The sequence below is a fragment of the Misgurnus anguillicaudatus genome, chromosome 15 (assembly GCF_027580225.2).
Source record: "Misgurnus anguillicaudatus chromosome 15, ASM2758022v2, whole genome shotgun sequence".
Taxonomy (NCBI): Eukaryota; Metazoa; Chordata; class Actinopteri; order Cypriniformes; family Cobitidae; genus Misgurnus; species Misgurnus anguillicaudatus.
In genome coordinates this window covers 15,142,790-15,156,562 of record NC_073351.2, presented here as the reverse complement: position 1 = coordinate 15,156,562, position 13,773 = coordinate 15,142,790, and the positions used below count along the sequence as shown (strand labels likewise).

At 38.3% G+C, this 13,773-nt stretch overlaps 1 protein-coding gene and 1 long non-coding RNA gene across 4 annotated transcripts; one reads left to right on the top strand and one right to left on the bottom strand.

The window, feature by feature from the left end:
* Positions 1-5,168: 5,168 nt before the first annotated feature.
* Positions 5,169-6,130, top strand: LOC141349708 (uncharacterized). Its single transcript, XR_012357683.1, has 2 exons — positions 5,169-5,308; positions 6,048-6,130. It is a non-coding gene; the product is annotated as an uncharacterized lncRNA (long non-coding RNA).
* Positions 5,303-10,454, bottom strand: LOC129442167 (uncharacterized). Of its 3 annotated transcripts, none has more exons than XM_073853449.1 (5): positions 9,768-10,454; positions 9,629-9,685; positions 9,475-9,510; positions 6,476-6,523; positions 5,303-6,229 (listed from the first exon to the last, which is right to left on the bottom strand). In XM_073853449.1, the coding sequence occupies exons 1-5, from the start codon at positions 10,162-10,164 to the stop codon at positions 5,838-5,840; spliced, it is 930 nt and encodes a 309-aa protein (XP_073709550.1). In that variant the 5' UTR covers positions 10,165-10,454; the 3' UTR covers positions 5,303-5,837. The 3 variants fall into 3 exon arrangements, with proteins under 3 accessions (XP_073709550.1, XP_055058044.2, XP_055058043.2); XM_055202068.2 differs by having other exon boundaries at positions 5,394-6,229; positions 9,460-9,510; XM_055202069.2 differs by lacking the exon at positions 9,475-9,510.
* Positions 10,455-13,773: the final 3,319 nt, after the last annotated feature.

Here is a 13,773-nt window from a genome sequence, read left to right as displayed (position 1 = left end):
TTTCACAAAATCCAAGCCGAAGAACAGACATTTAATCTGGAAAGGCAAGTTATTCAACTAAACAATAGCAGACAGAACAGCAGGCTGAACCGATGTCTGTACGTTAAAGTAATAGTTATTTAAACGATAAACCATAGCATACAGAACATACCTGGAAGGTTGAATAGGCTAAATTAACCGAACTAGCGTGAAGTTCGCATACTCGTCATTCCATATTACTGAACCCATTACTGACTTAAAAGGTGCACCTGACTATAAGACGCAGCACCAGCTGTCAAGTTATGAAAAAAAAAATGCGGCTTATAGACCGAAAAATACGATATATGTGTCTGTGTGTGTGCGCGTGCGTGCGTGTGTTTGTGTGTGTGTGTGTGTGTGTGTAATGTACCTTTCTATTGAGAGAAACAGGAAGGATTTTAATGATAATAATAATAATAATAATAATGAGGAAAAAAAGGAGGAAGAAGGAAGGGTAGGGAGGGGGGAGGAATATAAACCTGATGGGGGTTTACATGGGGCTATTTGATGTTCAGGCGGTACAGTTTATTCTGTTCACTGCTCAGGAGGCATCACTAGGGTACATTCGGGACACATATTTCATGGATTTCTGTCAAAGAGTAGGGACATTTTAAATTGCTTAAAACACCTTTAAGCAACACAATGCAATAAAAGCAGTTGAAGCCACATTTATTATCAAAAAAAGAAACTAGCAAAACACACACCCAAGTGAAGTGGGTTAATAACTGAAATGGCTACGATCAGCTGTTACCAGTGAGTATCTGTAATAATGACATCATGCTTGATGATTTATTATTGCAAAGCAGGCTTTCAGGTCAAATTAAAAACATGATGTCATGACTATTTGGTTAACTGGCAATGTCAAAGTGGCACATTTATGAGATTGCACTAAATTGCAGAAAAGCTTTGAGCCTAAACTATTGGCAACAGACACATACACATAGGAAAACAATTTCACAGAAATAATAAAGCCACTCCTGCCAGATCAATAAAGAGCTCTTTTGGCCATAGCTCTGAAATCGTTGTTTCTTTGATTGTTTCTTTGTTTTGCCATTATTGATTAAATGAATGTCAAATCTATGTTTTTAATAACTTGATAAATGGTGTCCCCGAACCCTGATGCAAACCTATTTACATTTATCATCATAACAATGTGGCTGTACTTAACCTTACTCTAAAGACAAATTTAAGCAGATTTATTTAAAATATTTCACAATTGCAACAATTTGCATGATTATTATGAATGAAACACTCCATGTCTGCATTTGTTTTAATCATTAAAATCCTTAACTTAACCTAAAACAACCCAGTTTTTCTCATAGTGAAGTATTTTCACATTTTACTTAAGTAAATTTTTCAAGTATCTGTACTTTTGTATTTTTCTTTGAAATGCTTCACTACATCCCAAAGCAAAATATCATACTGCACTACACAGCATAACCTTTATATCGAAGCTGGTTGACAAATGATATCTTGCTGGTCAGTCAATACAGAAAACAGGTGCTATTTCAATACAGAAATCTACTATAGTTATCATTTACACTGTATTTCAAATCACTCTATTGCTTGTGTGGTACACAATCCTTTTCACTGTCAAAAGAAACAGACCACTGTCCTATCCTCAATATCTTCCCTTCCCCGAGGTCTCCAGCTGCACGTAATTCAGGAGACTCATCCGCCTGTATGGACGGCAGTATAAAATTGATTATTCTCTCCGCAGTATAATCTTAAATGTCACTTTGGGATTAGCGACGGAGAAGCCAGCGGCTCTCCACAGTCACGACTCTAAATTGATTATAAAAATGCCAGAGTTTGTGACATGGCTCATCCTGAGGGAAAGGGAACAAAGATAGTGAGCCATATACCGTAGCTTTTGACTCCGGGCTATGAAGGTCTCCTTTTTCTGGAGGAAAGACATAGTTAAGACAATTTAGAGAGCCCCGGACTGTTACGCTCGAGGTTGCGTCTCACCCCATCGATTGTGCTGTTGACCTACTTAATGTGGCTGCTTACCTGTGTGCTGCTCACGGCGCAGGAGAAATGGATGCCGCAGAGGGGGAAAAGCTGCAGTTTAGAATGACAATGCCGAGGATGTCTGGAGCTGAAGTGCGGGAGGAAAGTGGCTATAAATTCTTACTAATGTGCCCAGGTGGGTATATGGTTCAGTGAAAGTTTAACAGCCAGCATGAACTTGTTTGGATATTTTCTTATTTGAATTATACACAAGATATGCTTTATTTACTACATTATCATATAACAAATCACACTGTTTTGGTCCCAAGACCTAATTGCATGAGCTGAATTTGAATGCACTGTAAAAAAATTAAAACAATATAATGCCAAGGGCCAAATTTGATTTTTACTTGTTACTACTTGAGAAAAGTTTTTCGAAGTATAACTTTTTTTACCCACATACAAAAATCCAATAACTCATGGACAGCAGCTGTCACATGTCTGTTTGTCTGTGCACTTTATCTTTGTAGTTTGGTCAAATTCCTATTTTCCTGTCTCCACTCTTAAAATAAAGGTGCTTAAAGGTCCTGTTTTTCCTGATCCCATTTTTCAAACTTATAGTTTTAGTGTGTAATGTTGCTGTTAAAGCATAAATAATACCTGCAAAATGATAAAACTCAAAGTTCACTGCCAGGTGATATATTAACAGAAGTCCGTTTTCAAACCTACATCGAACGGCCAGTTTGGACTACAGCCCTCTACTTCCCGGTTGAATGACGTCAAAATAAGAGTTTTTTTGACTAAACTCTGCCCACAGGAATATGTCAGTCATCAGCTAAGCTCCAACGGCTCTGCTAAGCTAACTGCTGTCAAAACACAAAACTAAACAAACTACACAATCAGAACTCATTACGTATTTCTGAAGGAGGGACTTCATAGAACAAGACATCAGCCCGTTTTTAGGACACTGAAAACAGCGCTATAGAGATAAGTAAATTGGGTAAAAAATAATGTGTTTTTTTACACATGAAACATGAACACATGTTACATTGCGCACTGTAAACACTAGGGTGGCCATTCGTGCCAGTTCTGCCGGACACGTCCCGAACATGTTTTCGGGTTCGTTCTCCGGAAGTCGCGTTGCTCGGCCGCATACGTCATCGAGGTTCTCACATTTCAGTTAAAATACATTAGAAAATTAAGATTTATTTCTTTTAAGACATACAAACATTGTAGTTTCATTCTTACCTTGAAATGTAAAGGTTGCTTTTCTGAAATTAAACCCGAAATATTAAACCTTGATGACGTATGCGGTCGACCAACGCGTCTGGCGGAACTGGCACGAATGGCCACCCTGGTAAACACAATCATAGCTTCAAAAACACAGGGAAATGGGACCTTTTAAAGTTTCTTCACAGCAATGCAATAAAAGATCATTTTTGTTTCCCAAAAGAACCATTCAGTTAAAGGTTCTTAAAGGAACCATTTATTTTGTGCATTTTCTTAATCTAAAGATCCTTCTGATTTTTACTGAATCAAAAAAGCTCTTCAGATTTTAAGGGTTCTTTATGAAACCATTCAGCTGAAAATTGTTCTTCTGTGGCATTGTGGAGTACCTTAATTTTTAAGAGATTGTACCTAAAGCCAGTTCACAATGATTTAACATTTGTTGGATGAGTAAGAATTAGTTTGTTGGTGTTGGTTGGTGTTTGCCGGCGTTTAGTGGATCAGTGTTAATTGGCCTTTAGTCTTATTTTGTCCTGTGTATTTAGAGGTGGTGCTTACATTGTGGTGCTCTCATGAGCATGTGTCAGAGACTGACACAGAGGAGAAGAAATTGTTGAAATAATTAATTGAATATCAATGACTACCATTGTCTTTATTACATTTCTGGGCCTTGAAATCGGTTGTGCCATTGCTGTCTATAGGGGGTCAGAAAGCTCTCAGATTTAATAAAAAATGTCTTTGGTCCTGTACACACTGCAAACTTTCGGGAGTGACAACCGCATTAAAATGCGGGAGTGAATCCCCTAAATGAACGTTCCATGTGTGTACGGAACAAGACTCACTCCCGAAACGGCAACAATGTAACCATAGCAACGTACTGTAGTTATCAAAAACAATGGAAGCCCGCCGTATAGCGAGTTTTGTTTTAGCTGCAGATTACAGAAACAACAGACAGAAAAGTCGTGATAACATCCGCCAAATAATATTAAACCGTTATCGACAGAGGCGTCGTTATTTTTTTGTGCTATTTAAGTTATTTCTACTAAACAACCTGCTCTCACGCGACCGTACTGTTTGGGTTGCTCCTAGACCCATAGGCTGGTGGGAGCAGCTAAGGTGGAGGGAGACAGACTGGATTCAAAACTTAAGAATGAGTCAAAACACATACCTCCAGCTCTGTCATTTGCTTGCTCCTCACCTAATGAAGAAAGACACTCATCTAAGAAAGGCTGTCAGTGTCCAGAAGAGAGTGGCTGTTGCGTTGTGGCGGTTAGGTACACAGGTAGAATACCGAACCATAGCTCATCTTTTTGGTTTAGGAAGATCGACGGTGCATGCAATCACACGGGAGTTCTGCAAAGCTGTCTGCCAACATTTACAACCCATTTTTGTGTCCTTCCCAAATGCCAATGAGTCCGAGCAAATAATAGATTATTTTCTCCATCAGTGGGGATTTCCACAAGTAGTTGGCTGTCTGGATGGTACCCACATACAAATAGATCGCCCTGATGGCCCCAATGCAACGGCCTACTATAACCGAAAAGGGGTTTACTCCATCGTCATGCAGGCAGTAGTTGACCACAAAGGAATATTCAGGGACGTGTGCATAGGCTGGCCAGGTAGTGTGCATGATGCCCGAGTGTTTGTAAACTCCGGATTGTACAGAAAGGCACAGAGGGGCACTCTGTTTCCACCCATCCCTTCAAAACGCATTGAAGGCGTCGACATCCCGTTATTAATATTAGCTGATCCAGCATATCCCCTACTCAGTTGGATACAGAAGCCATATTCAGACAATGGTCACTTAACAGATGCTCAGAGGCACTTTAATTTTAAATTAAGCCAAAGCAGGATGGCAGTAGAGATGGCTTTTGGAAGACTTAAAAGAAGGTGGAGAAGCCTTGCACACAGATGCGAGCACACCATCAAGGCAATCTGTCGCGTGGTGTTAACTTGTGCTGTTTTGCACAATTTCTGTGAACGAGCGGGCGAAACCATACCTTTGGAAGACAACATCACAGAAACGCATCAACAGGACGTCGACGAAGTTGACCCAGAGGCTAGAGAGGAAGCACAGGCTATCCGACTTGCACTGACACAACATCTCGCGGTAAAATTAACAAACTATCCCGATCAGAATTTGTTTCCAGACCCTCATATGTCCCGCCCACTTTTTCAATTGGTTGAGTCTAAAGTTAAAACATGGTGACCAATAATATGTATTACGTTTTAAAAGTACATTAACCCTAGAATTATTTTAAACTTAAATGCATAATAATAGCCAAATAACCATGCTACTTTGTAACTGTGCCAATACAACCCTGTTATATTTCAGCTGCAATAAGCAAAAAAATTCAACACTGCTTCATAACATCTTTATTTGATTCCATGTGATGACAATATTAATGTTTAGGCATTAGGCACTTACAGTACATTTTATATTATGTTTATGTATTGACTTAACATAACAATTCAATATAAACAATTATTCATAAATTATCCAGAAGAAAAATAGAACAAGAAATAAATTATCCAGAAGAAAAATAGAAAAAGAAATAAATTACCCAGAAGAGAAATAGAAAGCCATTTTCCTAGAGTAATTTCCTGAACAGGTTAGAGATCTACTACTATAAAAGTTTTTACTCTTCTTCTAACTGGCAATAAAATGAGTCTGGTGTGTTGATATGTGGAGCTGAAGTAGTGGCTTCATAACTAGAGTAAGCTGGTTGATGTTGGTTGGTTGGCATATATTGAAGGCGTGATGTGTGTGAGTGGATGTGTGGTGGTTGTGCATTCAAATACATGTTTTGTGATGTGTGATGGTAGCTATGTTGTGTTTGTGCCTGCAGGGAGTTCGTTAGGGCCCTCATAAGAGACATCCTGCACTCCCTTTCCTGCCGTTCCTCTTCATCTCTAAGTTGTTCCCTCCTCATCAATTCTTCGAACTCTTTTGAGGAAGCACTCATGAACCTTTGGCCCCATTCATCCATCAAGGACCGCATTTGGTCCAATTTTCTTTTCTTGGTTCGACCTAAGCAAATCACAATCATATTTAGAGATTTACTTTAACTTATATTTGTTTAACTGTTTTAAGTTTAAATGTGTAAAGATGATACACTGTGATTTGACAAATTTCAATGGAAACCTGTTACAAATACCTGTTAATTAAATTTTTAAGTGTTTTAAATTCAAAGAGCAAAGCCAGAGAGCTGTTATATAACATATCAATTGTTTATGTGAATATTTAAAGACTATGTAAAAACAAAAATGGATTTACCAGCATGTCTAGCAGTTGGGTTACGGCTTCCTTGATCCACAGTCTCTCCTACAATGTAAAATAAAATGTAAATTAAAGAAATACATTTGACCAGTTACTACCTCATAGAGCAGTGGTTCTCAACTCCAGTCCTCGGGACCCACTGCTCTGCATATTGTGCATGTCTCCCTTATTTAACAAACCTGATTCAGATAATCAGCTCGTTAGGATATATTCCATGAACTGAACTGAGTGTGTCAGATATGAGAGACATCCAAAATGTGCAGAGCAGTGTGGGTCCCGAAGCCTGGAGTTGAGAACCACTGTCATAGAGCAGTGTTCTTTACATGCAACCCTGGAGAGCTGGTGCCCTGCAAAGTTTAGCTCCAACCTTAATCAAACACACCTGAGCAAGCTAATCAATCCGTGTGTCTCAATCAGCTCCCTTGTTCAGTAGTCAGGGCACTGATCAGGGAGTCGGCCATTTTAAGGGCTGTCTCAATCGCAAATTCCGTATATTAAATATAAACACAAATCGCTACACATTAAGGGACCACAATCTACTCAATATTTAAAATAATAATATTTATTTTAAATTGTAAAATAAATGTTTACATCTAAAATTATAATTATTTTCCTCCAATTTCATGCACGGATGTGTAAGAGAATAATGACAGCGTTTTTTACAATGTACTGTTTAAAATTAAGTCGGAGATATGTTGATTTTGCTGGATGTTGATGAGAAACAGCTGTGAGTTATCACAACGTGTTTAAGCAGCCACGTGACAAAAAAAAGGGAACAGTGTCCCAATGTCAAGTGAGCTAGGGTCCTTACCAGTGCCCGAACCTGTGTACACGATATACTGATTAACGACCTTGGGAGCTAGGGAACGAATTGAGACACAGGGAATGTCTTCATGATCACTAGAAAATCACAGGTAGGTGTGTTTGATTAAGGTTGGAGCTAAACTCTGCAGGGCACCGGCTCTCCAGGGTTGGATGTGAAGAACACGGTCATAGAGGAACATCCATCTAAGACACTTATTCTGAAACAAAAGTTACTAGTCACATACATACACAAATGACACACTAACTAGACTAAATATGATCTCACTTCTTGCAAGTTTAAAATGTGTTGCATTTGGCAGAGACTATTATTCAAACCGACTTATAATGCATTCAAGTTTCTTTCTATCATTTTCCTCAAAACCGTTTGAGCACTATTAAGCATCTGCCATTGTTAAAGTGACCGAAGCATTGCTTGACATTGTGATGAGCACCTTGTTTACATTTTTATATTTTTGGGGTCGACAGCTTATAAAAACCTATTTCTGGTTTTTTTTTTTTTTGGCTTGTTAGCTGTACACCCTGTCACACAGCAGTTTTTAGGCATTATTCTGTTTTTATTATAAGACAGAAATGACAAGGAGGCGGCCTCTCGCAATACAAATTCAATGGAGACGGACAGATTGTTTCCCCCTTGGTGGGTGTGGTTTTCAAATTAGAGTGAATATGCAAAACTAAGGGGTAAGGGGAAGGGGTAAGACAGAGAAATGGGATTGGGCCTAAATGCGCTCTATTGCGATTTACTACTAATCTAGGAGCCAGCTGTACTGACGAGATGCGCACCACAAACGCATGCGATTTATTATCCAGCCCTAATTATTAACACTGAAGGCCCATCGTAAGGTTAAGTTTGTGGCTTTTATTTTGAGCAATTTCGGACGCAATGACACACAGCCTTCTCACCCTGTCACCATCATATTGCTTAGTCAAATCATCGCTTATGCCACTCAGACGTTCACCTTACCATTATGGTGGATCAGAAGGTTTTTACAAAAGTAGATAAAGTGTTAGTAACACATCGACATTTTTGGGATTTTAGCTTATTCACCGTTAGATAAGTCCATAGATACTTTTATCTTCTCTGTGCGTGCAGTAACTCTGCCTGATGCACCCACTGCTAGCCTAGCTTAGAACAAAGTCTGGAAGTGAATGGCTCCAGCTAGCATACTGCTCCCAATAAGTGACCAAATAACATGAACATTTTCCTATTTATGTGTTGTGATTTGTATAGTCACACCGTGTACAAATAACAAAGTCCTATGAGACACAGCCATCTTTTACCAGTATATATATACGGGAAACTATTTTCTCAGAAGGCGAAGAACTGCTACTTGCAACTGTGACCGAACTCTCTGCTCCTCACCAGGGGCTTCTCGGGTGCTGCGAGCAAATAACTCCGCCAAAGTAGCAGTGCTTCGCCTTCTGAGAATATAGTTTCCAGTATGTATACTGTTAAAAGATGGCTATGTCTCATAGGACTTTGTTATTTGTACAAAGTGTGACTATACAAATTACAAGATGGCATCTTGCCTTTTGAACTGTGCAATTTGCGCTAACACTTTGCGTTCCGCATCCGAGCCCACCTCTCCAACTGGGCTAGGCGCGATTAACCAAATAATGCCCAGGTACAGACGGAGCGATCACACCTGTCAAACAAACCAGGCTTTGAGGATCACACACGCTCGGGCACGGTTTGGGAAGTGTGAGTGCACAAGTCATTCAACTTCATCTGCCTCTGTAAAAACCTTCTGATGCACACAGCACGATTATGTGAACATCTGAGCAATAGATTATTTAAGCAATATTATAGACATGGCGAAAGAGCTGTGTTTCATCCTGTCTCAAACGACTCAAAATAGAAGCCCCAAACTTAACATGATGGGCTCCAGTGTTGGGAAAGTGCTTTACATAGTGTTTTCTTCAAAACAGTTGAGTCCTAATGATAAAAGCGTGCTCGGGCATGAATCAATAAAAGTACAGTATGAGTGCAAGTGGGGCAGTAAACTGTGTGTGCCCAAAAAATTAACTTATATTATACTTAACCCAAGTACGCTTATGTCATTAAAAGATGCTATTGTTTTGAAGGAAACTGGAGGATATGTATGAATATGCGTGTGTATTTTCACTAATATGCAAGTTTATTAGACAATTAAGGTTACCTGTTTGTAATGCACCTGAATTACTGGCGCTGCAGCTACTCTCTTCTCCTCCTAGTGAACACACACACACACACACACACACACACACACACATCATACTAGTAAAAGGATACACTATATCGTACAGTTATGAAGCATAAAATACCGATTTAAAAAGACTGCATCTTACCTGAGGTCGCTGCAGAGACTGAACATCCGGGCGAGCACACTTCCACAGTCGACTCTTCTACACCAAAGTAGTGAGAGTGACGTTACTAATAATAAAGTTACCGATTTTGTTATTAGCAAACCAATTAACGGGAACTTACCGTTAGGATTTTCCATATCGCTCTCGGGCGACGAAACGTCTTCGCCGGTAACGTCAATCTCTGATGATGAATCGAAAACAAATGCTGGGTGGCAGCTAGGGTTATCCCGCAAAACCCGATCCATCTCTTCAAAAAACTTAAACGTTCTCCTCTCCCGCCCAGAACGATTATTGTGGTCTATAATTTTTTTATAATCAGTCTTCAACGCCTTCAGTTTTATTCTACACTGTTTTGCAGTTCTTGAAACACCATTTTCTGACATTTTTTTTGCTATTTCTTCAAAAACCATTTTATTTCGTTTGGTACTGTCCATTTTTCTTTGAATATTTTTGTCTGCCCATATTGCAATTAACAATTTTGTTTCTTGGTCGCTCCACAACAAACCTCTCTCCGCCATCCTGCAATCTGTCTGAGGTAAAATCTAGCAGGCGCCCTACACGGCTATTGGCGGAAGTCCCGTGACGTCATCGTCAACAACTAGTAGTTGAGTTCGGTTGTGTACACACAGCGTGGAATATCTGTAAATGCGGTAGTCACTACCTGCATTTTGCGGGAGTTAATTCGGTTGTAGAATGCGGTTGTGAGTCCCGTAAATTACTGAACTGTGTGTGTACAGAACAGGATTAAGCATTAAAAGGTGAAGTGACAACCGAATTAATATGCAGTGTGTACGGGACCTTTGTGTTTCAAAAATGATTGAAGGTTTAACAGGTTTGAAACTACATGAAGGTGAGTAATTCATCACAAAATTTTCATTATTTGGTAAACTAACCCTTTAAGATCTGTTTTTTTTTTTTTGCTCTTAATCTGGTTTTATTGCATTCTAGTTTTGTGGTGGGCCTTGGCTTCTGGGGTCTCATTTATCAAGCGTGCTTACGAACAAAAGTGTCCGTAAAGTGTGTGTAGGAACAGTTTTATAATTGGTAAGTGTGGAATTTATCAAATTGCACTTATACATAGAAATGTGTGTAATGTGAGGGTTGGACTTATACTGACCCCTAATTATATTAATCGCTTAAAAAAGTCAGCTTTCACTTTATCATCAATTATTATATCATTCTGTTAGCAGAGAGTCTACACTGTAAAAAATATTTGTTGACTCAACTTTTAAAAAAAAATATGCTGCCTTAAAAATGCTAGTTGACTAAAAAATTATCAGTCAACTTATATAAGATATAATAATATACTAATATAATAAGTAGGGCTGTCAAAAGATTAATCGCGATTAATCGCATCCAAAACAAAAGCCTGTGTCAACACAACAAACGTGTGTGTACGGTGTATAATTATTATTTATATATAAAAACACACCCAATTATGTATATATTTAAGAAAAATGTATTATATTTATATATAAAATATTTATATTCATATATAATATAAATTATATTAATGTATATACAGTATTTAAATGCAAATATTTCTTAAATATATACCTGAATGTGTCGGTATTTATATATACATAATATTTAGACACAGTACACACACATATGTTATGTAAACACAAACTTTTATTTTGGATGCGATTAATCGCGATTAATCTTTTGACAGCCCTAAAATAAGTTAAATGAACTCAAAACTTTAAGATAGCATGGACACTTTTTACAGTGTTGAAGGAGATTTCAATATAAGGTTAGGATTAATCTTTTATTATGTTTGACAGGAGACTTCATCTCATGTGAACATAATAAAATAAATGTTTCAAAAGTACTCTTATTTTGTAACTTTTATAATGTGAAAACAGCATGGACCTTTAATTATACAAAGATATATTTAATGGCCATTATTTGAGATTAAATGCACCATGTTGGTACGTTGCTTAGCGACCATAAACACCATATAGGCTAATAAGCTGCTGCAAAGTTGTTTGTGATTATTTTCATTAAACATTTGATTGTAATTCTGTGTATCTAGAGCAGTGGTCTTCACTATTTTTTTCATGAGAGCCACACTGATAGGTCAAAGTCAATAGGAGAGCCACTAGTCCCTTTCACACATAGTCTTTACTGGTAATTTACTGGTAAATTGCAGTTAACAGATCATGTGTGAACAGAACCTTTCCGGTAAATCAGTGCTCCCAATTTACCAGTAAGAGAGGTTGTAAGATTACTAGTAATTTACCGGTAAGCGCTATATGTGAACGAAAATTATAGGATTACCGCATTTAGAACGGACGACGTCAGACCGTGCTGACAGCTTCGGGCCAATCATAGCGCTTTAATACAGATGACGCGTTTACCCCCGCACTGTTTACGGACGTTTTCCACACACATGCTGCTTGAAAGTTGAGCACACCTGAAGTTTACGTCCACATTTCTTCACAAAAGTTTTAAAACAGCTTACCGCCGAATTGCCGACGTCCTTAGCACGCCCTCTGTGAAGCCTAACGTGCAAACAGTAGTGTTGTTAAAAACGCATTTTCGGTTTGACGTCGTCTCATTCAATGTTGTTTGGTCATGAGCAACTTTGCGACTGTTTACCACAGACGTGAAAACAGCAAAATACGGACCGTGGATATGAACGACGTGGATTGTTTACAAATACAACACTGAGCTCGCCGCGTGCTACAGGTACTTCCGCTTTCTCAACGAATTTACGGGTATTTTGATACTGATGTGTGAATGATGTCTAACTGGTAAAATAACGGAACGCCACTGCGTGTGTGAACAGCACATTTTTGTATTTACTGGTAAATTCATTCTGGTAAATTCATGGTAATTTACCAGAATTACTGTGTGAAAGAGGCTACTATTACAGCAAACTATAACAAGTAACATACACTGTAACAAAAAAATCAGCATTTTTTTCAAATCAACATATATTTTTATGTTACTTTAACTTAGAGTAAAGTTGAAGAGTTTCAATGCAAAATGAGATAAATCCATTTTTTAACATTTTTGTCAAAACATGTTTTTTATTATGTTATCATGTTATTATTTTGTTTTATGGTGCTACTTAGCTGTACTTTTTAAGTAATGAAGGTTTAAATCAAAACAAACCAACTGCAGTTGCATTGAAATTAATTGGAATGCACAACCAAAAAAACTAAATTTCTGAACAATTAAAAAAAACGGTGGTTATCTCGTTTTGCAACGAAACTCTTCAGTTAAACAATTTCAACTTGATTTCATAAGTTATGTCAACATTTTTAGGCCAAAACTTAAAATAGTAGGTTGAATTGACTTGCAAAACTATGGGGCGGTTTCCCGGACAGGGATTAGACTAGTCCTAGACTTAAACACTTTTAAGAGCTCTCCAAACTGAAAACAACTTGCACTGACATATCTTAAAATACATCAGTGCCCTTTGTTTTACCTCAAAATGCACACAGGTAATGTTTTAGTAAGGCATGTTTGTTAAAACTAGTTATATGTCCTAATTAAACTAAGACCTAGTCCTGGATTAAGCTAATCCTGGTCCGGGAAACCGCCCCTAAGTTGTTTAAACTTCATGCTGCATATTTTTTACAGTGACAATATGCGATGCAATAAATACAAATAAGCGAATCTTTCTTTATCATTTAGCAGTCAAATTTGTAACTGGGACAAGATGATTTCCCTTAAATGACAAAATTCAGGATTTCTTTAATACTAAGCATTCTTATAATGTGCGAATGCAATGCCCCCTGAACCACTAGGGGGCCAACTTTTTTTCAAATTTTATGCGGCGCTGCACCGAACGATTGGCGAGTGACAGTACTGTCACGCGAGAGCATTATGCTTTCATAACAAGCAGTCTGATCTCTCGGTACTTTGATGTCCTATGACAATTGTTCTGTGCAAGCGCTGCATGCAGTTCAACACTTTTAAAGTGCGCCTTCATATAATGGGTATGGTTTTCTAACAAAGTTTGCGTCCGGAGCATAAAAGGCAGAAAAAGCACATGCCTGCGTAATCATATCACCGTATTTTTTACTGCCATGCGAGCCACAAATGAAAGCTCGGCGAGCCGCATGAGGCTCGCGAGCCACGCAATGATAAACACTGATCTAGAGCTTACTGACTAG